The sequence below is a fragment of the Apium graveolens genome, chromosome 4 (assembly GCF_009905375.1).
Source record: "Apium graveolens cultivar Ventura chromosome 4, ASM990537v1, whole genome shotgun sequence".
Taxonomy (NCBI): Eukaryota; Viridiplantae; Streptophyta; class Magnoliopsida; order Apiales; family Apiaceae; genus Apium; species Apium graveolens.
This window is the reverse complement of record NC_133650.1, coordinates 184,814,095-184,839,762: the sequence shown is the minus strand read 5'-3', so window position 1 is coordinate 184,839,762 and position 25,668 is coordinate 184,814,095. Positions and strand designations below refer to the sequence as shown.

General features: G+C 33.6%; 2 protein-coding genes across 5 annotated transcripts; one reads left to right on the top strand and one right to left on the bottom strand.

Annotated features, from left to right (window-relative positions):
• The first annotated feature begins 17,484 nt into the window (after positions 1 to 17,484).
• On the top strand, positions 17,485 to 19,623 carry LOC141720474 (cyclin-dependent kinase G-2-like). 4 transcript variants are annotated; one of them, XM_074522904.1, is made up of 3 exons: positions 17,485 to 17,694; positions 17,875 to 19,272; positions 19,380 to 19,623. In XM_074522904.1, exons 2-3 carry the CDS (start codon positions 17,902 to 17,904, stop codon positions 19,392 to 19,394), a joined length of 1,386 nt encoding a protein of 461 aa, XP_074379005.1. In that variant the 5' UTR covers positions 17,485 to 17,694; positions 17,875 to 17,901; the 3' UTR covers positions 19,395 to 19,623. The 4 variants fall into 4 exon arrangements, with proteins under 4 accessions (XP_074379005.1, XP_074379004.1, XP_074379003.1 ...); XM_074522903.1 differs by having other exon boundaries at positions 17,875 to 19,277; XM_074522902.1 differs by having other exon boundaries at positions 17,875 to 19,623.
• A 3,026-nt stretch (positions 19,624 to 22,649) lies between these two features.
• On the bottom strand, positions 22,650 to 23,526 carry LOC141716976 (RING-H2 finger protein ATL70-like). The gene has a single exon (XM_074519112.1). The coding sequence runs from the start codon at positions 23,323 to 23,325 to the stop codon at positions 22,810 to 22,812; it is 516 nt and encodes a 171-aa protein (XP_074375213.1). The 5' UTR covers positions 23,326 to 23,526; the 3' UTR covers positions 22,650 to 22,809.
• Between the last annotated feature and the right edge of the window lie 2,142 nt (positions 23,527 to 25,668).

Genomic DNA, 25,668 nt, shown 5'->3' with positions numbered 1-25,668 from the left:
GCGTGAATTTTAGCGCATGTTTTCGCCCTAACAATCATATAAGCTATTTTTCCTACTGTGACAACTGAGAATTTGATTGAAGAAAAGCAAGAAAAACCAAAGAAGGCTAGGAAATTTAGATACAAACTCCCATCCAAGAGAAAGCTGGATTTTAATGATGATAAGGAACAATACATGCCAATCCAGTCTACTACTTTAAGTCAACCAGCCATACTTACAGTGAAAGAGGCTGGATTCAAGGTTGATCCTAACATAACTTTCCATGGTGAACCTGTAATTCCCACGGACGAACCTATACATTGGGACAGCTTGCCTCTTCTTGATCTAAACATTCCAATCCAAGTCAATCCAAGAAAGACAAAGAAAAGAGCTATCAAGAAGGCCAAGCTTGTCAGACTTCAATCCAAATCACTCACCACACCAAAACCAACTGTCAACAAGGGAGATCAACTCTTCATTTGTGACATTAAAGAATTCTCAGACATAACTCTTTACCTGGAAGAGATAGATGAAGTTAGAGCCATTGATGCTTACAGATATATTCCAGAAAGATTAGTCTTCAGGTACAAGGGTGGAAGAGAGATGACTTGGCCCCTTCACAGAATTCTCAATGAAGGCTATTATACTTTGGTGACTATCTTCTCCTCAATCAAAAAGAACTTTGGATTCAACATAGTAGCCAAGAAAATGGTACTAAACAAAATTGAGGAGATAAATAATAGCTGGAGAGGACCAAATGCACTCCCAAGAGTACTAAGAATTCCTTTTACTAGAGATAGGGTGCATTTGAGGCCATACTGGATAATGGAATTCAAAGATGAAAAATGTATTAGAAGATTCTTCAGATTGGAAGATCAGCTAAAGATTTCAAGCAATGAAACTCTCATGGAGATGCAAGAAAAGCTAGATTAGACAAATGAAGATGAATCTGAGTTCTACAGGCAACTCCAATTCCAGATTGAGGAAAATAAAGTGAAGTTGGGAAAGAAGTTCATACAATCAAGGAAATAAGCTAAATTTGCTCAGTCTAGAGGAGCACCTTGAAGATGGCCTGTGAGATTCTCTACAAACCTTCCTCTGTATGTTTGTCAATAAATTGTAGCACTTGTAAATTATGTCTACTATAATTCAGTCTGTATTTATAGGGTGTTTTGTTATCATCAAGTTTCTCTTAATTTATGGCTACAATTCCAGTAGACATAAATTGGGGAAGATTGTTAAGAATATGTTTTGAACTTGATGATAAGTTAAACTAAAACACTTAGTATATATTATTTTGTATATTTGTAGCTTTCAACGGATGATCACTTCAACATCCGTTGAAAGAGTAGCTTATGTTACAATAAGATTAGTAGCACATTTATGCATATTATAATGCCTTAGTGAACTAGATGTTGTAGAATGTTTAAGTCATGTTGACTACTAGATTGATATGCAAGATAGGTTGGTTAATTGTAAATATTATATGCCTTGTAATCTTGTATAAATAAAATGGAGTTAACTGCCATGAAGACAGTCTCAACGGATGTTTCACTAGGTTTCAACGGATGATCAGCTAAAGCTTCAACGGATGCTTCACAAAGTTTCAACGGATGATCAACCAAAGTTTCAACGGATGATCAACCATAGTATCAACGGATGATCCAATGAAGTTTCAACGGGTGAATAAATTCAAAAGAGCAGTTGATAGTGACTTGACAGTCACATGCGTTGATTGTATGCAAATGGAAAGTGGCAGCCTAATTACCGGTTTTAGAGAACAAAGAAGCATTTTCATTTTCATGCTAAACTCAAGATATTCAAATATGATGGATTGAGAAATAAAGAAGCATTAGAATTAGACTAGAAACATTTTGTCTTATTTGTTTGTCTTTTTATCATGTAACTTGGTGATATATAAACCAAGAGTAGCAAGTAGAACTTTATCCAAGTAAGTAAGCAATTACGAGAGAAATAGAAAAAGCTACATCTATAAAGAATTTCTCCGTCTTGTAGTTCAACTTGTAAGCAACTGTGTACAATATTGTAACATAGAGTTCTCTACTTAATATATATCTCTGGTGGAAAAGTTCAATCCACCAGAAAGTTTTTTAAGTAATTGTATTTAATTACTTTGTGATTTGATTTCTTTACTACTTTCATTCCACACCATTGCTAAATCAAACACATTTATATATTTATAGTAGAACTGTTCTTAAAATTGAAAAAGAAGCCAGAATTACATTCAACCCCCTTTGTAATTCTTTGTTAGATTGTTTTGGAATAACATAAATAAATATAATTAATATATATACTATAATAATATATATATACTATATTAATATATATTGATATATATATTATATTAGAGTCAAGTTATATGGAAATAGGGATGGCAATTTGTACCGAACCGATGGATACCCGATCCGTACCGATCCGATCGGGTTTTACCGAACCCGAATATTTCGGGTTTGGATTCGGGTTCGGGTTTGATTTTTAAACCCGAACCATTTTCGGGTCGGGTTTGGGTTTAAGGCATACCGTTCCGAACCCGACCCGAAAACTTGAAACCCGTTCCGTTCCGACCCGAACCCGATCTGAAACCCGTGTTAATATATGAATAATATTTTATATTTTTAAAGTAGTAATATAATATATAATATATTACTAATATTAGTACTAAAAAATTATACTTTTTACAAATTATTGCATTAAAGTCGTTGAAATATGTTTTTAGCAAGCATGTTCAATACAAGTATACTAAAGGTCAAGATTATTGCATTATTTCACTAAAATTTTTATTCATAGAGGTATGATCCATTGTCTTCTCTTAACCCTCTAATTTAACCCCAAATATTTCAATATCGTCATATTTATCGTCGTATTTATGAGCACTTTACTCAAATCAGATCCTAGTAATTTTTCACTAGAGTTTGTGAAAATTAAGGTGCAATTTAAGAGTGATCTACAAACCCGAACCCGAACCGAACCCGAACCCGAACCCAAGGTGCAATTTAATAGTGATCTACAAACCCGAACCCGAACCCGAACCGAACCCGATGGGTTCGGGTTCGGGTTTAGTGGTTCGGGTTTTTCCGGGTTCAGGTTCGGGTTCGGGTTTGGTTTTTGCTAAACCTGTTTCGACCGACCCGATTGCCATCCCTATATGGAAACCACATTTTTGTTGGAGACCACGGAAACCACTTATCTTCTACAACTAAAATCTTGCATAAAAACATTACAAAACATATTATTTTGCAAATTATGTTCTACAAAGATTATTATTTTATTCAAAATCTTGAACTTCATACAAGTACTCCATGTAGAACATTACAAAATGTTTTATTCTACGAAACATGTTTAGTTTGCAGAACATTTGTTCAAATTGCTGAACATACACTTATACTTATTAAAAATTAAATGATCTTCAACAATTTTAATGAATTAGTGATATTCGTAAAATATACTTTACAAAATAATATATTCGATAGTGTTTTGATTACAGAATGATCTCCGAGATCTCGGATAAAAATGCGGTCTTAATAGAACTTTTCTCTACTATATTAATATATATATATATACTATACATATATATATATATTATAATTAATTTTATATGTATCAATATTAATTATATTAAATTTGTACGTATATATATAAGTAAAACCTCGATAAATTAATACCTTTGGGACCATGAAAAATTATTAATTAATTGAAATATTAATATATCAATAAATTATTAATTTATTAATTTATCAAGATATATTTTTAAAAATTTTATAATATATACAATTTTTAGAATAATAATTTATTTTCATCTATTGAATATTTAAAATAACATTAAGAAATATTTATGAATTTAAGTAAATTGTTGGATGATGGAAAAATTATTAGATTAGCAGTATCTTGTGAAATAAGAAAGAAGATGAAGTTGATAAAGGTGATAGTAAACAGTTGGAGCCAGTCTCCACTACAACAATAAACGCTATATTTGACGGACTAAATGTGACGGAAATTTTAGGCGCTTAAATAAAACGGATTTCGTAGTGTTTATCAGGGTGAAAGGTTGACCTTTGACTTATTTTTTAATGTGACAGATTTCATACAAATAAGGTCTACGTTGACTGCTACAATAAATTTAACTGGCGGGAAATTAGTTTAATACACAAAATCCGTGGATTTTATAATTTATGGCGCCACAAAAGTTTGGTGGACAATTTAGGGGTGGAATTAATGTGATAGAAACACATTAATATGACGGAATTAGTATAAGTGATGGATTCAGTTGTATATACCGTAGTATTTACTTAGATAGGTTTCGTAGTATTTAGTAATTCCCTAGTTTTTAACCACGTCTACATACATGTAGCGGCCGCCATCGATCTTCTTTCTCTGTTTCTTATTCTCTTGCTGAACACAAATATACACATACAATATCATGTGTTAGAACTCAAATTACATATTACACCTCTGATTCAATTCTTTTTCCTAACATCACTACGATCCACATAATTTCAAATATTGGGGGTATATTTTACGATATTGTCTTGAAATTTTGGGATAATTACATGATATCTTTTGCCCATTAAATTTATGTAATTCTCTTTTTATTCTTTATTTATAGATGTCATCTGATCAAAGTTGGATGAAACATAGGTTTGATGGTATGGGTGGTTTAACAGAGGAGTACAAGAGAGGTGTGGATAGTTTTGTTCATTTTGCTCAGAAAACAAAAGACAAATATGGACTGATAGGATGCCCGTGTACCAAATGTAAGAATCTGGCGTGGATCACCGAAGATGAGGTAAAATATAATCTCTATCTAAATGGTATTATTGAGGCCTATACTGTCTGGGATCACCATGGTGAAAAGATTAATTGAGGTGGTCATTATGACGGTAGTCAGAATCATGTTATCAGTGAAGACGATGACATGTATGATGCTTTTGAAATTTTAAGAGACATTGGAGAGCAATACAGGTTTAATAATGTGGAAAAAGAGCCAAATAAGGAAGCTTCTGATTTTTACAAGTTGGTAAATGATGCTTCTGTACCCTTATATCCAAATTGTGAAGAGCATTCAAAACTATCATTTATTACTAAATTGTTGCACTTGAAGAATATGTATGGTTGTAGCCAAAAGGGTTTCGATGAGTTACTTAAACTCATTGGGTCTGTATTGCCTAGTACACATACTTTGCCAGAGACCTACCAAAATGTGAAAAATATGGTTCGTGGATTGCATTTAAAGTATGAAAAGATCGATACTTGCGAGAATGACTGTATATTATTTTACAAGGAAGATGCTGATCAGGATAAGTTAGTTTGTGATATATGTGGAGCCGACTGGTATAAAGTTTAAAAAAATCCAAAAAAAGCACGAGTGGTGAAGAAGGTCCTAAGGTACTTTCCTCTAACTCCAAGAATACAATGATTATTCATGTCAAAGCACACTGCAGAATATATGAGATGCATAAAACTAGGTACGTTGTAGAAGGACAAATATCTCATCCAACTGATGGAGATGAATGGAAACAGTTTGATAGAAGATTTCATTCATTTTCCAATGAGTCTCGAAATGTAAGGTTAGGCCTTGCAACTGATGGATTTCAACCATTCCATGATAAACATTCAAGAGGCTATAGTGTCTGGCCTATTTTTATTGTAGTTTATAATCTTCCGCCGTCAATGTGCATGAAAGATCAATTCATAATTATGCCACTCATCATTCCTGGAAACAGGGATCTAACAAAAGACCTCAATGTTTATCTCCGACCCTTGATCGATGAATTAAAAATATTATGGAATACAGGAGTAACAACATTTGACAAATCATTGCATTCTAATTTTGTAATGAAGGCAGCACTATTGTGGACCATTAGTGACTTTCCAGCTTATGGCATGCTCAGTGGGTGGTCAACTTATGGTAGGATGTCATGTCTCATTTGTCTTGAAGATGTTAAAGGGTTTCAGCTAAAGCACGGGGGAAAAGCAAGTTATTATGGTACCTCTCGAGTATTTTTAGAACCAAATGATCCTTTGAGAAAACATAACAAGTATGGTTCTAGGGAGACAAGATCAGTTAAAACTCGTTATTCAGGTACAACGGTAAAGAATTATTGTAAGCGCGTTAAGTTCTATCCACATGGAAAAATAAAATGGTGTAAACCTGAGGATTTTGAGGTGACACATAATTGGACTCATATGTCCATGTTTTGGGAGCTTCCATACTGGGAGACACTTCAGCTCCGTCATTGTTTGGATGTTATACATATAGAGAAAAATGTTTTTGATAACATTTTTCACACAATCCTAAATAATGACAAGACAAAGGACAAGGAGAAATCAAGAAAAGATTGTGAGCATCTGAAGATACGAAAGGAGTTATGGATTCATCCAGATGGTACAATACCTCAAGCACCATATGCTCTGACAAGAGACAAAGTTGATAAACTATGTAAATGGGTGAAAGAATTGGAACTTCCAGACGGGTGTAGCTCAAACATAGCTCGTTGTTGTAAGGTAGATAAAAGGACGTTCAAAGGTATGAAATCTCATGACTGTCATGTATTTCTATAAAAGTTAATGCCAATTATGGTACGTGACTTATTACCAAAATCGATTGGTGATGCCATTATTGAGTTGTGCAATTTTTTTTAAAGATTTGTGCTTAACATCTTTAAGAAGGCATGATCTTGAGAAAATGGAGAAGGATATGGTGAAAATATTATGTAAATTAGAACTTATCTTTACTCCTGCTTTCTTCGATTCAATGGAGCATTTGCCTATTCACTTGGCAATGGAATGTATGCTTGGTGGCCCTGTCCAATATCGTTGGATGTACGTTTTTGAGAGATATTTGCATAAGTTAAAGTTAATTGTAAAAAATAAAGCTCGCGTAGAGGGTTCAATGGCAGAACGCTATATTGAGGAGGAACTCACTAACTTTTGCTCCCTCTATTTTGAGTCAGATGTGGCAACTTTACATAATCGACTACAAAGTAATGAGGTGCCACAACAAAACCATTATCTACATTTGCTAGAAGCTTATACATATCCGATGAGTAAGGTTGAAAGAGAGAAACAAAGGTACCTGACTAATAAGAAAATGGAGATTGTGAAATATTATGTTCTCATTAATATCCTAGAAGTTGAAGAGTACTTAACGTAAGATTTTAACTTAAAAAGTTTAAATATTATTTAGATTTTTGTTAAATTTCTTGATTATATTACATTATAACATAATTTTTTCAGTCAATTTGAAGAGTTAACATACAAGAAGAAACCAGACTTGGATCTAACCATCTTTGAAGCATACGCGAAGAAAAAATTTATTAGTTGGTTTGAACGAAGGGTAGGGGTATATAAATATTTGTAGTTGGTCATATATTATTATTTTATGCTAATAGAGACAATTTTTTTGAATATGATGATTACAGGTAAAACCAGATCATGAACTGCATGAGAAATTTAAAGACATTATTGAAGGTCCATTTCGAAGAATCAAATCTTATCCAGGTTTTAAGTGTAATGGTTTTAAATTTCTTTGCGCTAAACCGGGTCAATATACTTCGCCTAATTCAGGTGTATATGTCCAAGGTAAAATTTCCCTTTTACTCCTTGATTTGTAGTTTAATTTTTTTTAATTAGTTGTGATGGGAAAGGATGAACTTCAGTTACTAGGCTTCTCGAACGTGACCTTTCGATTAGTCCTACTCAAATTTTTAAAATATCTAATCCGGTATAGTACCTGAATTAGAAATGACATTCTGAATAAACAAAAACTAGAACAAAAATTTCTAGTTTATGTAATGCTAGTTTAATAGTTACTAAAACGGAAAATTTCTTAAAATTATAGACCTAGTGAATGGAGCCCTATACTAGGCAAAAAATATAAATTGAGCTATGTTTAATGGTCACTTTTCTAATATAAGAACACTAATGTAGATAAAGTATGAGAAGTGCATATAGAGTTGTATACTTGATTGGATTTAGAAGTTGTTACTAATTCTGAGTACTAGAGAATCAGGAAAGTATTTTCTGGAATCGAGTATTTATTGGGTTGGTTTTGGTTCTATTATGTGGATAAGCTGGAGTCTGTTCTCTTATGTCTAGAACCTATTGAGCTGGGTGTTTGGCTTGAAGTCTGGTTTTAGTGGGAACTCGAAGTTGAGGAAGGGTTATTTTTATTTTTTGCTTGTGTGGTGTAGTTGGTTTTTGCAGGTACGGGTTCTTAAGGGTTGGGGTTCGTATTATTTATGTTCTATTCTAAAGTATGGTAGGGGTCTGTGTAGTGAAGGTAAGTGGAATTTAGGGTTCAGGTTTTGTTGGGTTATGTTCTTTATTTGGCTAGGCGTCTGGAGACTCAAGTTAGTATATTGGGGTTCTGGTTTGAGGTCTGGGTAGTCCTGTGTAAGTCCCCGGTTTCTTCTTGGATGTGTGTTTTCTTTTTGACTGGATTCCAAGGTTTTATTTCTACTTTTTAGTGTGAGGGTGTGTATAAAGTTTCTGAGGTGATGGTTTTAATTAGAGCTTCCTTCAATCTAAGCCAGACTTTGTTGAAGTCTTGCTTCGGTTTTTATTTGGATTTGCTGGTATCTCTTTACTCTGAGTTGGAAGAATTGATCTGGTTTTTTTCTCTAAGGTGTGGAGTTTGTGGTGCTCGTCTGTGTTGGGGTGTCCTTTTTTTTTCGTGATGTTGTTTAAGGATTGGAAGGTCTGGTTTGGCTGGTTTGGTTTCATGTTTTGCTGCTTTGGTTTTGAGCTAGTATATGGTTGGTTTGTGTTAATCAAGGGAGTGGCATGGTTTAATTTCGATGCTCTGGGAAGCTTTTCTGTGCTTGGCATGATTTTCGGATTCACATTTTGTTGGTTGGGTGGATTAGATATCAATTTTGCTGGTGCTTTTTTGTTGCTTCATTTTTCTCGAGCAGGTGGTCATATGAGGTGCAGTCCCTCTGTGTTTTTGAAGGTGAAAGGGTATCTGAATTATGGCCTCTCTGTGAGTGAAGCAGGGGATTTCATAGATAATTTCTCGATGCACTGGGAGGTTCTTTGGTTTCTTGGATGGTTGGAATCCTTAAGTTTTTCTAACTATTCTCTTTGTTAAATTCATTGGTTTAATGTCTAAGGTGTTGTATACATACTACAACCATACTGTTGTAGTATTTTTAAAACTCGCCTGAACAAAGTGAAAGGCAAAAAGTTATGTTCGGGTTATTACGGGCGTGCAACTAGTGGCACTGGTCCATCATGATTGATACGTTACAAAGTACTTTTTACAAAGTAAAGCAAGTTTATTATTTTGTAAAGTGAAGCAGGTTTGCCCATTTTCTGATTTCTTCTTGATGAGAGGAAGGGGCTTACCATCACTTGGCCTTCTTCTTGATTTTAATATTTTCGATTATTTTCTAAAAGTAGTGTTGGTTTATGAAGAGAAAAAATTCTGATTCTTTAAATAAAATCATTTTCTTGGGACTGAACTACACATTTTTTTGTAGGTACTTGTTACAACGAAGTTGCTGGCAATTATTACGGAATACTGGAAGAAGTAGTGAAACTCACTTATCGTAATGGTCACAGTATTATGTTACTCAAATGTCACTGGTTTGATAGTACAAGAAATGTGAAGGTAGATAGGCATAGGATGACCATTGTGAATGTCAAGTCCCAGCTAGACGCGGAAGATATATTTGTGTTAGCTAGTCAGGCTTTACAAGTATACTATGCTCCTAATATCAACAATCCAAATTCTTCTTGGTACACAGTGGTGACAACCAAGAACCCTCCCCGGAATGAAATAACATCTTGTACAGACGATGATTTGCAACAAGAGGAGTTGAATGCATCAATGTCCCATGCTAAACCCATAGTTATTGATAATCCAACAAATTTTATCATTGATCTCACCAATTACCAAACTGATGATGAGTATGTCTCGGAAAATGAAGATAAAGATCCTGAAAGTGAGAGAGATAATTCTAGTGTTGATAAGTGGGGTGAAAGTGAAGAAGATTCATCATAATTGTGTAAAATTTGAACATGGTTTTTTAGCTAATGTAAGTTGAACTATTTTTTTTTCTTAACCAAGTGTCAACATTTTTTAACTTTTGTAAACTGGAGATATATCCCTTTTATGTTGAATCAAGTATTTTTGTTGGATTTGTTGTTGCATGCATTTGCAGAAACTCTTCCAAAAAATCATATTTTTGCAAAAACAAATTATAAATAGTTTTTTTTACAAATATAAAAGTATTTTTGCAAATTTTTTTAGAAAATGAATGTATTTTTACAAAAATGTTCTTATTAATCTTTCGGTTGTACTTTTATTTTTTACTGGAAGATGTTTGATTTTTATCACATATTTCAGTATATTTTGACCAGGTTAAAATATTTTTTTATTCATTTTTTTGTAAATTATTATATATATTAGAAAAATTACCAATAATACTAACTTTTGAAAGATTTTTAGCGATTTTACTATCTTAAAAACACTTTTGCAAAAATACGGGCAACCAAAATCAAGTTTGAATCAAGTTTTTTTGTTGGATTTGTGGTTGCATGTATTTAAAAAAACTTGTCGAATTTTGCATCTAGTTGAATCGAGTTGCAGAAAATCATATTTTTGCCAAAAAAATAATTAAAATTAGTTTTTTTACAAATATAAAAGTATTTTTGCAAATTTTTTTTAAAAAGTGAATGTATTTTTATAAAAAAGATTTTGACCTTTGGTATTTTTTAGAAAAGCATATATGTTATCTATTTTAATGGAAAAAATATTATTTACACAATTATGTTCGTAAAAATTCGAATGTCATTCAATAAAAAAATCAAAAGTCACAGTTCGTAATTGGAATTGTGATGGATATTATTATCAAGTTATAAAATTCGAAAATTGGTTCAATTCAGTTTAGCTCTGAGAAAATAAGCACTTAAAATTCAGAGTGTAGGGCGGATAATTAAATATATTCAAATTTTACAAAAAAAAATTAACTTATTAATCTTTCGGTTGTAATCCTGTTTTTATATAAGAGAATTACCAAAAATACTAAGTTTTGGAAGATTTTTTGCAATTTTACTATCTTATAATTTTTTTTGCAAAAATACGGTACAACAAAAATTAACAAAAATTAAACAAATATTCAACTACTTGAATCAAGTTTTTTTTGTTGGATTTGTGATTGCATGCATTTGCAGAAACTCGACGAAGGTTGCATCTAGTTGAATAGAGTTGTAGAAAATCATATTTTTGCAAAAAAAAAAGTTTCATATAGTGTTTTTACAAATAAAAAAAAGTATTTTTGCAAATATTTTTAAAATGTGAATGTATTTTTACAAAAAATATTAAATATATTCAAATTTTAGTCTATATGTATTAAAACTTCAAACTCCCTTGTAAAGCTATTCTTTATATTCACTTTAATATGCATGCCAAACATTATTTCATAAACACAAATAAATAGCGGTGACCGAGAAAAGTAATAATTAATCACATACAATTTCACGTCTCGTATTTTTCAAGACAATTTTAAATGAAATATCAAAAAGTTGATAAAGTCATACTTGTGTCCGAAACTCAGAGTCAAACGGAGTTTTGACCTAGTTTTATAAAATCAATTTTGACTCCAATTACTCAAAACTTGGATTAGACAAGAGTTTGAAAACGAGTATTCAGCCTATTAAGCGGAGTTTTTTTCTTTTGACAAATTCAGAAAGTTTTCATGAAATTGAATATAGTACAGCCGAGACAAACCCTCAAATGTCGATACAACCAAGTGGTAAAACAAATAACATACTAAAAATAATTAGATGATTTGTTTTCTGATCGTTTAACACATAGAGTTTCAAAATTCTTGAAGCTAAAGACGAAATCAAAGACATCTCAAGCGATCCAAATTGCACAAACATCTCTGAAAATAGCAACATCGTAATTGACCATATCACATAAAAACTATGATTAGCCCAATATTCAGAAACACCAATCGAATAAAATGAGATTGGAAAAGCTGCACCACAACTATCTACATGCTGGACACCAGCTATAGACATGCCGAAGGCACCCGTGCTATCTGCATACCGGATACCAGCTATAGACATGCCGAAAGTGTAAATCCATGAAAGATGAACAATCTTTGGTTGTGAAAGGTGAGCTTTTGCAATAATCATCACCGTCCCAGATTCGATGCAGGCTTTGCAGATCAGCAAAAATATCAATAAATTTGTCCTCAACAGATCCAACACCAGATAAACCCAAGCATGATTAAACAAAAACATAACAAACACTCCAAAAGGAGAGACAAAACACACAATCCAAGAGGAGAGACACACAAACATCCAAAAAAATTAGTTTTATTGAAAGGAAATTAATATTGAGCGGAGTTATTAATTTTTAGAACACCGATTACAATTAATCTTATATATGCTATAAAATTATTAGGTTAAAAATGAGATATAATTTTTTTCATACCTATAAATTAAATATATAACTTTGATGATTTATTATAAAATATTATTATAAAATTAGCTTAGAAATAAAAAAATATTATAAAGTTAAGCTTTAATAATAGGAAAACCAAACGATTATGTTTGTTAGTAAATATTAGCAGCTTCAACAAATTAGGATATCTTTTAGCTATCTATGCGGTTACTTTATTCATCCACTAATCCACTTCTATTGCCCTAATCTCGCATCCTCCCTCCCTCATTTACAACAATTTTCCCTCTCTTTTTTTCTGTTAAGTCTAATTTTCTCTCTTTCTTCTACTTGGGAATATCTATTTGTATATTTTAGAATGGCAAACGGAAGGTCTTTTGGGTTTGTGAAAGAAAATAGGAGGCTTGTTTCTCATATGGGTTTTATGGAAGCTCAAACTAAAAGCTCCAATTGGGTATTATTCTGCTTTTACTTTGATTATTTGTGATTATTGTATTTGTATGAGTACACGTTTTTTGCTTAAAAATTGGTGTGGGAAGCCCTAATTTTCCAACATGTTTGCAGCTGATGATTGATTGTGAAGATGGGCTTTTGCCTTCATTTAGTGAATCATTTGTCATACTTTAGTAAAACATTCTAATTCGAGAGAAACTATTATAGTATTTTTAGATAGTTGATTAACACATTCTTGAAATAGTATTTTTAAATTAGTAATTCATATTCAAATTAAGACCACCTCATCTCTTTTGATTAGTTATAAGCATCAACACTTAGATATATGTATTCCCCTACTTTTGCAGTTTTGGTTGATGTTTATGCTTTCCTTGTTGTCCCTACTATCTTTAATGGTGGTAACTGTGATGAGGCGTGGGGCTGGCCGCGGAAACAGGGCTAGCAGGGGAGGAAGGGGAAATGGATGTGGAAGGGGAAATTATGATGAAGGTGGAAGGGGTAATAGTAGCAGCAACGAGAATGGGAGGGACATCCCATTGAGTCCATACTTTGAGAAGGCTGATAGATCAGTCTCAACAGGTCATCACCCAAACGTCCCATTAGAGGGTGAACCAAAAAAAGGAATTGTTTCGTTTAGCGACAAGTATTAAGTAAATTTTACTATTGTTTTTTATTAATTATAATTTTGTCATATCTTCTTTTAAACATTTTATTTTTAATTTATATTATATGAGAAGTTTTATTAGTGATGAACAATGCATGTTGCAGTATTAAAGAAAATATACAAAAGAAGACTTCGAAGGCAATATCAAGAGATTTTCGGCCTGAAGGAGCTGTGGATAGCGTTGGTAAACCTCATACACAATTCTTCGATGACGGATACTACAGGAATGTACTTGATCAGTTTGAGGTACTAAGTACACACACATATATAAATGGATTTCATAGCTATATATCTAGTATGTTTACTATGGGTTTTTTTAGATTACTTTTAAATTTGGTAGATATATTTGGACAACACTTATATTTCGGTAATTCTTTCTTGAATGTTAGAAATACTATGACTTCGAGCAAGGAGTTCCTGTAGAAGTGTCACGTGCTAGAGTGAAGGCACATTTAAAGACTAATTTAAAGAGTATGATTTTATGGGAGTTGAAACAAGCTAATAAAAGAGTTCAAAATAGTGCACCAGGAACTAGACGACATGATGTTAAACCTTTACACATCAATCTGGATGCTTGGGAAGCATTGTGTGATTGGTGGGATTCAGAAAAGTTTCAAAGAATGTCCAAGCAAAATAAGGAAAATTGAAAGCGCAAGATGTTATTGCATACTACTGGCGCAAAACCTTATGTCATTTTCCGCCAAGCAAGTTTACTTTTCAAGTTTTTCTTTGTAACGGTTATAATTTGCATGTCAACTTTTAATATAAAAATTATTATGAATACTTTAGGAGGAAGGGTAAACAGGATAACTGAAAATGCATGATTTATATGTTGTCTTATAGTTTGTCACAAAAATTAGAAGTCTGGGTGATCTGATAGAGCTTTATTTGTTCATGTTTGCTCATGTATGTTCAATTTTATAGTTGCCTTCTTATTATATAAGTGAGGAAAGTAAAAGGCTCTATATATAAGTTAGCAAAACAGTAAGAACTTAGGTATATCACTCATGAAATGGAGTCGTTGAAATTTTCATTTAACATTAAGAAAAACAAAATTTTCAATTTATCATATTATATTATTTTCACTCAATGCCTTATTGTAGGAACTCGAGGAAAAGGAAAAGCGGATGCTTACACTAGTTGAGTTCTTTGATGCTACCCACGAGAAAAAAAATCAAAAGAAAACTTTCTGGACACCTGAGTCAGCAAATCGTATGAGGGTATGGATTATGCGTAAATTGTTTGAGGCCAATTTTTTTATTTAGTATATATAATTTGCTAGGAACTTGTACTTTGTTTTACATATCATAAGTTCTTTTTGAATGTGATGTTGTACATTACTTGGTAATTTTGTGGTTAAACTCTTCTATCGGTATTATATACATAATTTAGGCATGGAATTTGACATATTTTTAAAACGAGGTATAATGAGATAATTTTTTTTATCTGATTTAGTTTTTATATAATTTTGGTTTGCATAGTATTGTTTAACAATCAGAAGTTTTTATTGTATGTAATTTTTAACCTCATCTCTTGTAGTGCTCAAGAAAAATGTCCTTAAAGCAACAATTACATTACGTAATTTCCTCTTGTAATATGAACATAGTACGTCAGAGCTCCATAATGCATTAAGAAAGATTCAAGATGAAGTACAAGCCGACATCAATTTTAAAAAAAAGCAGTTTACAATTGAGGCTTACTATAAAAGTGCATCCTAAAAATCTATAATTTTGATGTAATATGCAATTATTGATTTATATATTATATGGGACTTATATGCATTAATAAAAAATATTATCTTATAAATATAGCGAATTATTAATTTAGCATAAAGGGCCCGGCTCGGGGTTACAAGAAATTATTAATTTAACGAGGTTATTAATTTATCGAGGTTTTACTGTATATATTAACTATTAAGTTCTATGGAGACCACTTTTTTTTGGAGGCCTTGGAGACCACTTATGTTCTGCAAGTTAAATATTGCATAAAATATTGCAAAACATATTATTTTGCGAATCATGCGCTACAAAGATCTTTATTTTATTCAAAATCTTGAATATCATATATGTACTGCATATAAAACATTACAAAAATATTTTATTCTGCAAAATATGGTAAGTTTGCAGAACATTTGTTCAGCTTGCAGAACATACACATTCTACTTATTAAACTTAAATGATCTTCAATAATTTTAATGAATTAGTGATATTCGTAAAACATACTTCACAAAATAATATATTTTATAATATTTTGATTGCAGAACATATGTGGTCTCCAAGGTCTCCGATGAAAACGTGGTCTCCATAGAACTTTTCTCTATTAAATCAATATAATTAATTTTATATGAATCAATATGAATTATATTAATTTTATAATTAATTTAACTGTTATCTCATCATATTAAAATTTAGAAACCAGGTTTTATCATATTATGTGTTTCATAAATTATTTTCATACATAATATTTTATTCACAATTTTTTTATTTTAATTTTATAAATTGACAAATATAATTATTTTCAGATATTTATCCAATTACATTATTTTATTTTTATTTATTTATTTCATAATTATTTTGAACTGAACTATTTTCACATATTTTCATTTTTTTCACAATATCTCCGACTATAAAATAGTTTTTGTGCTTAAGTTTTTTTTAGTTCTTAAAACGTGTTAAATTAATATTATTCATCTCAAAAAACCTAAATGGATCCAGAGTCCGATCCGATAATCCGAGATCCTAATGGATTTGGATAGGGTTTTATATCAAGTCGGTCACCCTATTCGTCAAAATATCTCACTTAGACCACCATTTCCCACGACGACTCATTATAACCATTAAAAAACTAATATATATCACGCTGTTATCCCTTTCTAAATAAATTAACAGAAAATGTTAAAATTTTTAAAATTTCCGTTAGTTTAAGCAGAAACATCCAGAAGTGGTGAGCTGGTAGTCCACGTATGTTCCACGCTGGACTCACTATCAAGTGACACAACACAAATGAAAGAAATCCTAATAAATTAAACAAATAACCCGAACAAACAAATAAACTGACATATTGGCGGGTTAATTTAGGGCTAAAAAAACCCTAAACAGCGGGTTCATTCAATCGTCACTATCAACCATCATTCAATCTTCAATCGTATCTATCTTCAACAAAATCTGGACACCAATTATCACTCTTTAACATCATTCGACAAGGTAATCATCAATCCTCTCTGTACTGTTTATTTGTGTTTTATATAATAGTACTGTTTCATTCGATCGTATTGTGCGACTTGTTTATTTTGTTATTATTTGTTAGTAATAAGTGAATATACGAATGTAATTACTTATACGTTGTTTTTACCTTGCTTTTACCACAACTCCAGAAACCTCTTCCTAGATTTTTGGAAGTCCATGACATAAGTACTCGAGCATTCATACCACAAAAATAAAAAATCAAGTTATTATCAGACTTAACAACTAACGAGTTTGACAAAGCAGACATGGGGGTTTATGGTTATGAGCGAAGATGATGATAATGTGAGAAGTAATTACAAAGTTATGCAAAAATTCAAGAGAAGATTAATTTTTTTATCAAGAACCCTAATACATACACTGTGTTTGTATGTCTGTTATATTTACAGGGGTCAACGTGAAGTCAATCAAGCTAGCCGTTGCTTATTCAACGCCATGTTAGCTGAAACATTAGCATCACCGTTAACTTTTTTTTATTAATATAACGACGTGATATATATTAGTTTTTTAATGGTTTAAATGAGTTGCCGTGGGAAATGGTGGTTTAAGTAAGATATTTTGACGAATCGGGTGGCTGACTTGATATAAAATCCGATTTAGATATGGATTATGTTATTAAATATCCGAATTGAATATGAATATGGATTTAGTCAAATCCAATCCAAATCCTACCCGTTTGACAAGTATAAATCCGGTTATGCTATTGCTTGCCGCGCAAGAAATTGGGCGAGAGCAAGGCGGTTTCCGAAAAAGAATAGGAAAAGGAATATCACCCCCCTGCCCCCGAATCATATTTTGAAAACCCTTTTAATCTATCTCTCTCTCTCTCTCTCGCTATCTTATTCTCTATACAAACACATAGACACATATCTTACAACCTCAATTGAACAACACATAATCACTGCTTCCGGATTCTTATACAGGTTCTTACTGTTTCAGTTCTCTTCTTTACTTTATATATAATTCATTGATTGTATACTCCAATTCGATTACTAGGGTTTGCTCTTTGAGTTGTGTATAGTTTTATTATAATCTTAGATACGTCCTACAAATCACGTGTATTTCAATTGGGTATCGCTAATTAGGGTTTCAAATCTGTTTAGGGCCAATTGATATCGGGTACAGAGACGATGGCGCCGTGTTATAATATACGCAAGGTGGAGTCGATTTCGAACAAGAAGAGGAAGTACTCACCCATTGTGTGGGACAGAGATGATAAAGTGTGTAAATTGTCTAGTTCTACCGGGATTTCTTTCCACAAACAGTTGTCTAACACCTTTCTTTCCACAGGTAGTTTTCGTGTTTCTACAGGTATTCGTCAATCAGGATCACCGGTGGTTAAGTCTGTTGTGGATGTTGTATCGGCACAGTATGGTGGATGTAACAAGGTGGAGTATGAGGATTGTGTCGAATTGCATGACATTGGGTCTTGTCGGTGGATAGATGATGTGGAGGAAGGCGAGATTTCTGATTCCCCTGCTGATAAGTCGATGAAGGCTGTTACTGGTGAGATGAGGTTTGGTAAGAAGTTGACTGTTCCTCAGTTTGTTGAGCGTAAAAGAGAAGCCTCTGAGGGCAAGTCATCGGGGTCGTCAGACAAGTGTAGCAATCATAGTACCTTAACTGATGAATGTGGCATGGAGGTTGATGGGCAACAAAATTACAGTGATAGTGTAGGGCATTTGAGTGCCGATAATGATATTGAATGTGGGTTTAGGGAAACACCTGAGCCTGCTGCTTCGGTTCAAGGAAGTTTGAACATGCTTCAGGCTTGTAGGAACGTGAATGACTTTGAAAATTTGGGGAAGTTAGGTGAAGGCACTTATGGTGTGGTTTACAAAGCCAGAAATAAAAAAACTGGGGAAATTGTTGCGCTGAAGAAAGTAAAGATGGATAATGACGGTGAAGAAGGGTTTTCTATGTTGTCTTTAAGGGAAATCGACATTCTTTTTTCTTCCAATCACCCATCAATTATTGATCTTAAAGAAGTAGTTGAAGGTTCCTCGACTGACTGTGTTTTCTTGGTGATGGAACACATGGATTATGATCTCGGAGCAGTGTTGCGTAGGAGAAAGAAACAGCCATTCTGTCAAACTGAAGTTAAATGCCTTATGCTCCAACTACTTCAGGGAGTAAAGTATCTTCATGACAATTGGGTTCTCCACAGAGATTTGAAGACTTCAAACTTGCTTGTAAATAAGCGTGGTGAGTTAAAGATATGTGATTTGGGTATGGCTCGACGATATGGAAGCCCAGCTAAACCTTACACTCAACTGGTAGTTACTCTATGGTACAGAGCACCTGAACTTTTATTAGGGGCAAAACAATATTCAACAGCAGTTGATATGTGGTCTGTGGGTTGTATCATGGCTGAGCTTTTATTGAACCAACCCTTGTTCGATGGGAGTAACGAGATCAATCAGATTCACAAGATATTCAGAATGCTAGGCACACCAAATGAGACTAGTTGGCCTGGTTTCTCAGAACTTCCTAAAGCCAAGGCAAGGTTTGTCAAGCAGCCAGATAATTTGTTGCACAAGAAATTTCCTGCTGCATCTTTTACTGGAGCAGCACCCCTCTCTAATGCTGGTTTTGACTTGTTGAACAGGCTGCTAAGGTGTGACCCCGCGAAGAGGATAACAGCTGAAGATGCTCTTGACCATCAGTGGTTCCAGGAATTCCCTCTTCCTAAGTTCAAGGACTGTATGCCTACATTTTAGAACATACATATGGTTGTAATTGCATTTAAAAAAATGAAAAGTTTGTGCTGAAACTCATTTTTACGATATCTCTGTTGGCACATTGTAAATGATTGCTTATTACTAGTCTTATATATCCCAAATTCTACCATAGTAGTACTCCAATGCATCGTTGAAATAGGTAGTCATATCTTGTGCATTCTTCAGTTTTCTTTCTATGTTTTGATGCACTATATTGAATTTTGTTGAACATACTTTATAATATATGTTAAGCAAGCGTGAAGCTGGTATCTGATTATGAGTCATTTGCAGTTCAGTAAACTTTCTTGTCCAAGGTTCAAAACTGTTTACAACTTTTCTAGAGTTGGGCAATGTATGACAATGACATGGTACGGCTACTTATTTATTTTCTTTATTAAGTTTCATACCAAATATTTAACATACTTAATTATATGAAGATGGACTGAAATCTGATTTCTGACATACTTTTCTCGAAATTGTTTATTCTTAAGGGTAAAGTGTAGTCTACGATTTAGCTTCCATAACTCGTAACTGAACATCTTAAATTTCGCCATATGCATTAAAAGAAAGCACTTCTAATTTTCTTTACTCGTAACTAATATCTTGATTTTTTCCATATGCATTCTAAGAAGGCACTTATAATATCTTTTATCTAATTGATGCTCGAGCATCTTAAGTTTTACAGATTTGGTTAAAGTCAAAACAAACAGACATCAAGACTCCACTTGGTGTTTGAGGAGATAAGGTAGAAACTTGAAGAAGTTGAAATGGGTAAGCGTTATCTTTCATTACAAACTATCCAGTGTCAGTACTTATAATTCTCTATTGCAGCAAGGTATTTTGTTGGTTGAGTGCTTATGTTTCAGATTAATGATTATAAAATATTTCAGCAAGTTAATGTTTACGTGCAGCAAGTTAATGTTTTGGTGAGTTATTTTTTAGGTGCTAGAACATGTATAACTGACAGAGTAACCATAAACCTTATAATACTGCTCTTTGTAAGAAATTAGTTAGCATTGTATGATGGTTGTTCCTGGTAATTTAATAATTTGAGCATAAGATGAAACTCTGCGGAATCAAACTGAATGCATCAAAAGGTTAGTTTTCCAGCAGGTGCAACAACTGTAGCTACTAGGTTGTAACTACTCGGTTGTTAGTAAAACGGTATGTTGCTACTAGTTGTTAATTTCAACAGTATATGGACCCATTTGTGGTGGGAATCTCCTTGCCCTTGGTGGTAGTGCAACGCAGACTAAATCTTAAAGCATTGTCTTGCTCTAGTGAAGATCATTTTCCTTGTTTGTTTTTCCTGATTAACTTGTACCATTTATCTGTGAGCAGCTGATTCTGTTAAAACTTTCATGAATTTCACTTGCAGCTGGTTACCAGATACTTGAATCCTGTTTTTGTTTTTGTTTTTCCATTTAGGTTAGTGAATGTAAGAGGTGACCACAACAATTAGGAAAGCAATCTGCAAAAATATATGTCTTATCCTCGTGGAATATTAAGCTAATTATTCAAGCTAATTTAAGCATTAGGCTAGTGTAAGTGGTGGGAATCAATTGTTTGATTACCTCCTGTAAGCATTATTAGTTTTTAGTTTTAACTAAAACATTTGTCTTTCAAAAAATGAGAGCATGAGTTATTAGGCCACCAAGTCCTCCGGGTGCATGGAAGAGAGCCCTGGACTTTTAGTTATACAACCTTAAACATTTAATACGAGAATTCATGCTTACCCTCGTGGAATCATTAATACCCGTTTATATTTTGCAGATGAATGCTTCAGGTTATTATTGAAGAGTGAGGGCGCTGTAAAATTTTCTTGGCATCGTATTAAACTATAAATAAATAAAATGTGAAACTGATAAACGGTTAACCAAACTGAAAATAACCGTTTAGAAGATTAATAGGTAAAAACTGAACACCGAACGAACATACGGCTTGGAAGCGATTTTCGATAAAAATGAAGCGGAACTGACCCATACACACCCCTAGTTATAACTTATTTTATTTTCTCCTCCTTTAGCAATGAAACTCAGAGTGTACTACCACAAGATCAGAGTTAATATGCAGCTGACACTTTGATGCCTTGGAATCGTAAATGCCTGATAGCTGGACACTAATGTCGTTTAGGTTGTGGGGTGCGGATTTGAAATACAGTTAATGGTGTTTAGTTAGTTTAGCGGGGACTTGAAATTGAAATACTGCTTGGATTCAGAGTCCAGTTGGATTTCTGCCCGGTGCTGCGGTGCATGTTCTTCATATGGACTCAGCACTGTTATTCTGTTAACATGGCGAATTGCAATAGCATCTCATTTCTTATAGATCCCATAAGATTCCAACCACAATTAACTTCTTCATTCTCATTCTCATCAACAATTCATGAGATTCTAAATTAATTTTTTATCATATCCATTATCCCCATGTCATTGCCTCATTCCTATTCTCATCATCAATCTAAATACCTTGTTTAATCTTTTCAGAAGATACTATACATCATGTAATAATAAGGTAGCAGGAAATCACAAGTTCCTGCAAAACGTACGTCTCGTCTGTACAACCTACAAGCAGTTAAAGCATTATCATTACATTACTGTTACATCTAAGTTATTGCTGGTCAACATCCATCTTAGCAGGAAACACACACATATTCTACCAATACAAGAGTACGTACACAAATATACAACAATATATTTGACGTGGTTATATTATTAATCAAAACAATTATCAATAATACATCAATACATAACAACTCAATGGTGTCCCAAACTGATACTTGAACCAACCAATACCCAATCATCTCACGCACGATACCTAAAACGACTACGTATCTTAAGCATACATCAAAACAATAACATGTAATAATTGTCTGTCCATACAATTATTATCCATTCTCATTATAATAATAATTGTCAACACATACAATTATTATCCATTCTCATTATAATAATAATTGTCAACACATACAATTATTACTCAATCCCATTATGATAATATTTGTCAACAATACAATTATTATCCAATCCAATTATGTCTTGTATCACCAAGCCTGTATCACATATTGGATGTAACCCCAATACATCCATTGAAAAGGAAAAAAAGGGGAAGATAAAATTTCTTGTATAAATGTATTTCAAACTTTCACAATTTATGTTGGGATATACAAATAATGCAAGTATTGGACACAGAATAGGAGCATCAATTATAGTATTAGATAAGAGATCTATAAAATATTCAACACCTGCTGCATTACAGAATAGAGGACTGTTAAAGTGTGATTCTTTTACCACCAGAAAAGACCACCTCAGAAATGAATTACTATCCAATATCCCTTCTTGTTGCCAATGGAAAAACCTCAGCCAAAGGAGTCGAGAGTGGCGTTGGCAGTGGAGACGTTCTACAGACCGGACATGTGGGGTGGGATTGCAACCAGGGGTCAACACACTTGAGATGAAACAGATGTCCACAATCTGGAAGTAACCTCAGCATGTCACTACCCTTATAGTCCCCCAGACATATGGAACAGCATGTTGCGGTAGAGTCTTTATTATTGACAAGCTTTGCCTCTGAGTAACGCAGCTTTGGATAACTGTTTAGCGTTTCCTTATCAAGCCCTACCTCAAGGGTAATGTGTTGAGGGTGAGGCGGCTCCAACATGATCATCCTATTGGTGCCAGATCCAGATGGTGTTATTTGAACCCGGGTGCAAAAATATGAAGCTAGTGTAATTGTTGTTATAAGTAACAGAATTCCCACAGACAATCCAATGCCATATCCGAAACCACCTATATTATTCGAGCCAAGAAATCCCCCGGAGCTCGCTGTACTATTCATCTTAGAGAAATGCTTATACTAGAGAAGAGAAGATTGTACCAAGGTTGACAGAGAAAATATGATAATTTCGATCTGCCATTACCGTTGAAATGATTATTTGGAGATTCAAGCATCTCGAAAGTCAACGTGAGAGAGAAATGGAGAAGTAATATTCAATGGAAAGATGTTTTCAAATGTATCCTAGAGTAAATTATGTTTAGCAATTAAATGAGTTCCTGGCTGCTGGCTGGAGAGTTTTCGGTTGTCAACGTTATATAGGGCTTTATTTATTCATACGCTTGTTTCATGTGACTCTCCTCTGGATCATTGCAGCTCAATGCTTCTACGGCATTTAATATATAATCTCAATTGCACGTTCCATGCACCACAACTTAAGTATCAGCCTAATTTTTATAAGGGAAAAGTTGGATAATATTAAATCTACATGAAGTTTTTAGATTACTGTCTTCACATTCTTTCTCCCTGTCCATTCACACACATACTCACCAATCGAGCCCTGGTAGGTAGAGATCTAAAGACACTGTGGAGAAGTGTAGTTATTTTGTTCCTAGTCCCTGATTTCACTGAAACAGTTGCAGCACACAAGATCTCCACAGCCCCTTCACATTTCAAAATGTAATTCTGGTGTAGCCTTTCCAACAACATAGGTAACTAAGGGGAACAATTCTGTCTCGTCTTCATAACTAATGCAAGTGTGTGGTGTTCATTGTCAATAATAATTTTTTAGATCCCCTCCTAACTTGACCGTTTCGTATCAAAGGAGGTAACCAAAAGAGAAGAATAATCACATTCAAGTGAATGATAGAGCCGGGACAAATTGTCAACTTGTTCTTCACATATTTTACGGTAGAATACTCCCCGGTAGAAGCATGAAGTGTATCTCAATTTTACAGGGTGTTGATCACATAAGTGAATCATAATACTCGAATAACATAAACAAAATTTACTAATTTAGAAGCTACTACAAGGTCTGTATCCATATTCCACGCCAGAAGCAATTCTAAATTAACTTGTACTAAATTTGAACTAGATATTAATAAGTAAGACAAGACGAAATGAGTAAGTACGTTATCATCATCTCTAGTGAAAAATCCTCTTTTTTAGTAGAAAAGATAGAAAGGCTCGAACTTAGAAGAAACATAGCGTGTGTTATTTTTAGAGCAAAAGGTGCTCATGGGCAACCATAACTCTTCTTGTGTTTCATAAGAAAAAAGAAGGTTGCATGCTTCTTCTTGTTTTCCAATATTTTTTATTATTTTTAATTTAGTTAACTTACATTTGAAGAGTTAGAAGCATTTTGTGTACCTGAACTATAAGAAATCTGCACTTGTATACCTGGACTATCATATGTAGCTAAATTCATGATATACTATACATTTTGTAGCAAAATGCATGCTGCCTTTAAGACACCATAACTCCGTGAGGGCATTTCCGGAAATGCATATAAAAGTCGAGGGCGTGGAGGTAAAAACACAAAGGCAACGGCTCTATAGCCTCCGTCTGATGATAAAAAGCAACTCAAACCAATTGAAAAAGCTAATTTCATATTTCAGTTTCATATTTCGATGTTTTTGTTTGGCTCTGATGGATGAATGATGCGTGTTAAACTAGATACAAACATAACAAACTTGCTTAAAAAGGATAAAAACATAACAGACGGATTGTGAAAACATAGGAAAGGGATAGAAACACGACAATAAACTCTAGTTCCACTAGAGTGCCTAAATGATATTTGTTCCAAGATGGGGAGGAGGAAATAAGTTGCCTCATGAAACTCATTGAGGCCACCATCATCACCGATATGAGCTTGGGCAAAAGTTGTGGCTGCTTCATTAACAGAGTTAGCCACATGCACCACTACACAAGAGTCCCAAGTCTCATTCATGAGGTAGTTGATCCACACCACCAAATCAGCAAACCAAAACTCAGGGTCAGGATGATTCACCTGGTTCACAGCTTCCTCACAATCAGATTCAATGAAAACTGACTTTACATCTCCTTTCTCCCATGTCATTTTCATACCATAGAAGATGGACCATAACTCTGCAGCTAGTGGCACCATCAAACTCATTATACCAACATTCCCCCTTACCCAGTGCACTCGGTTGTTTGTCATGATCCAAGCCACAACCCCTTGTCCCTGGCCTCTGTCAAAGACACCCTTACAGTTCACCTTGAAAACCCTTGCAGACGTTGGCTAGCTCCACCCGACCATGATGATTGATACAAATGAACTAAGAGTGTATAGACTAATTGGATGAATGTGTGTGTGAAATAGTGTGGACATGTGTGTCTCAACATGAATCGGTTATAACAGTCAAGGCCATAAGTCCCAAGGAATTC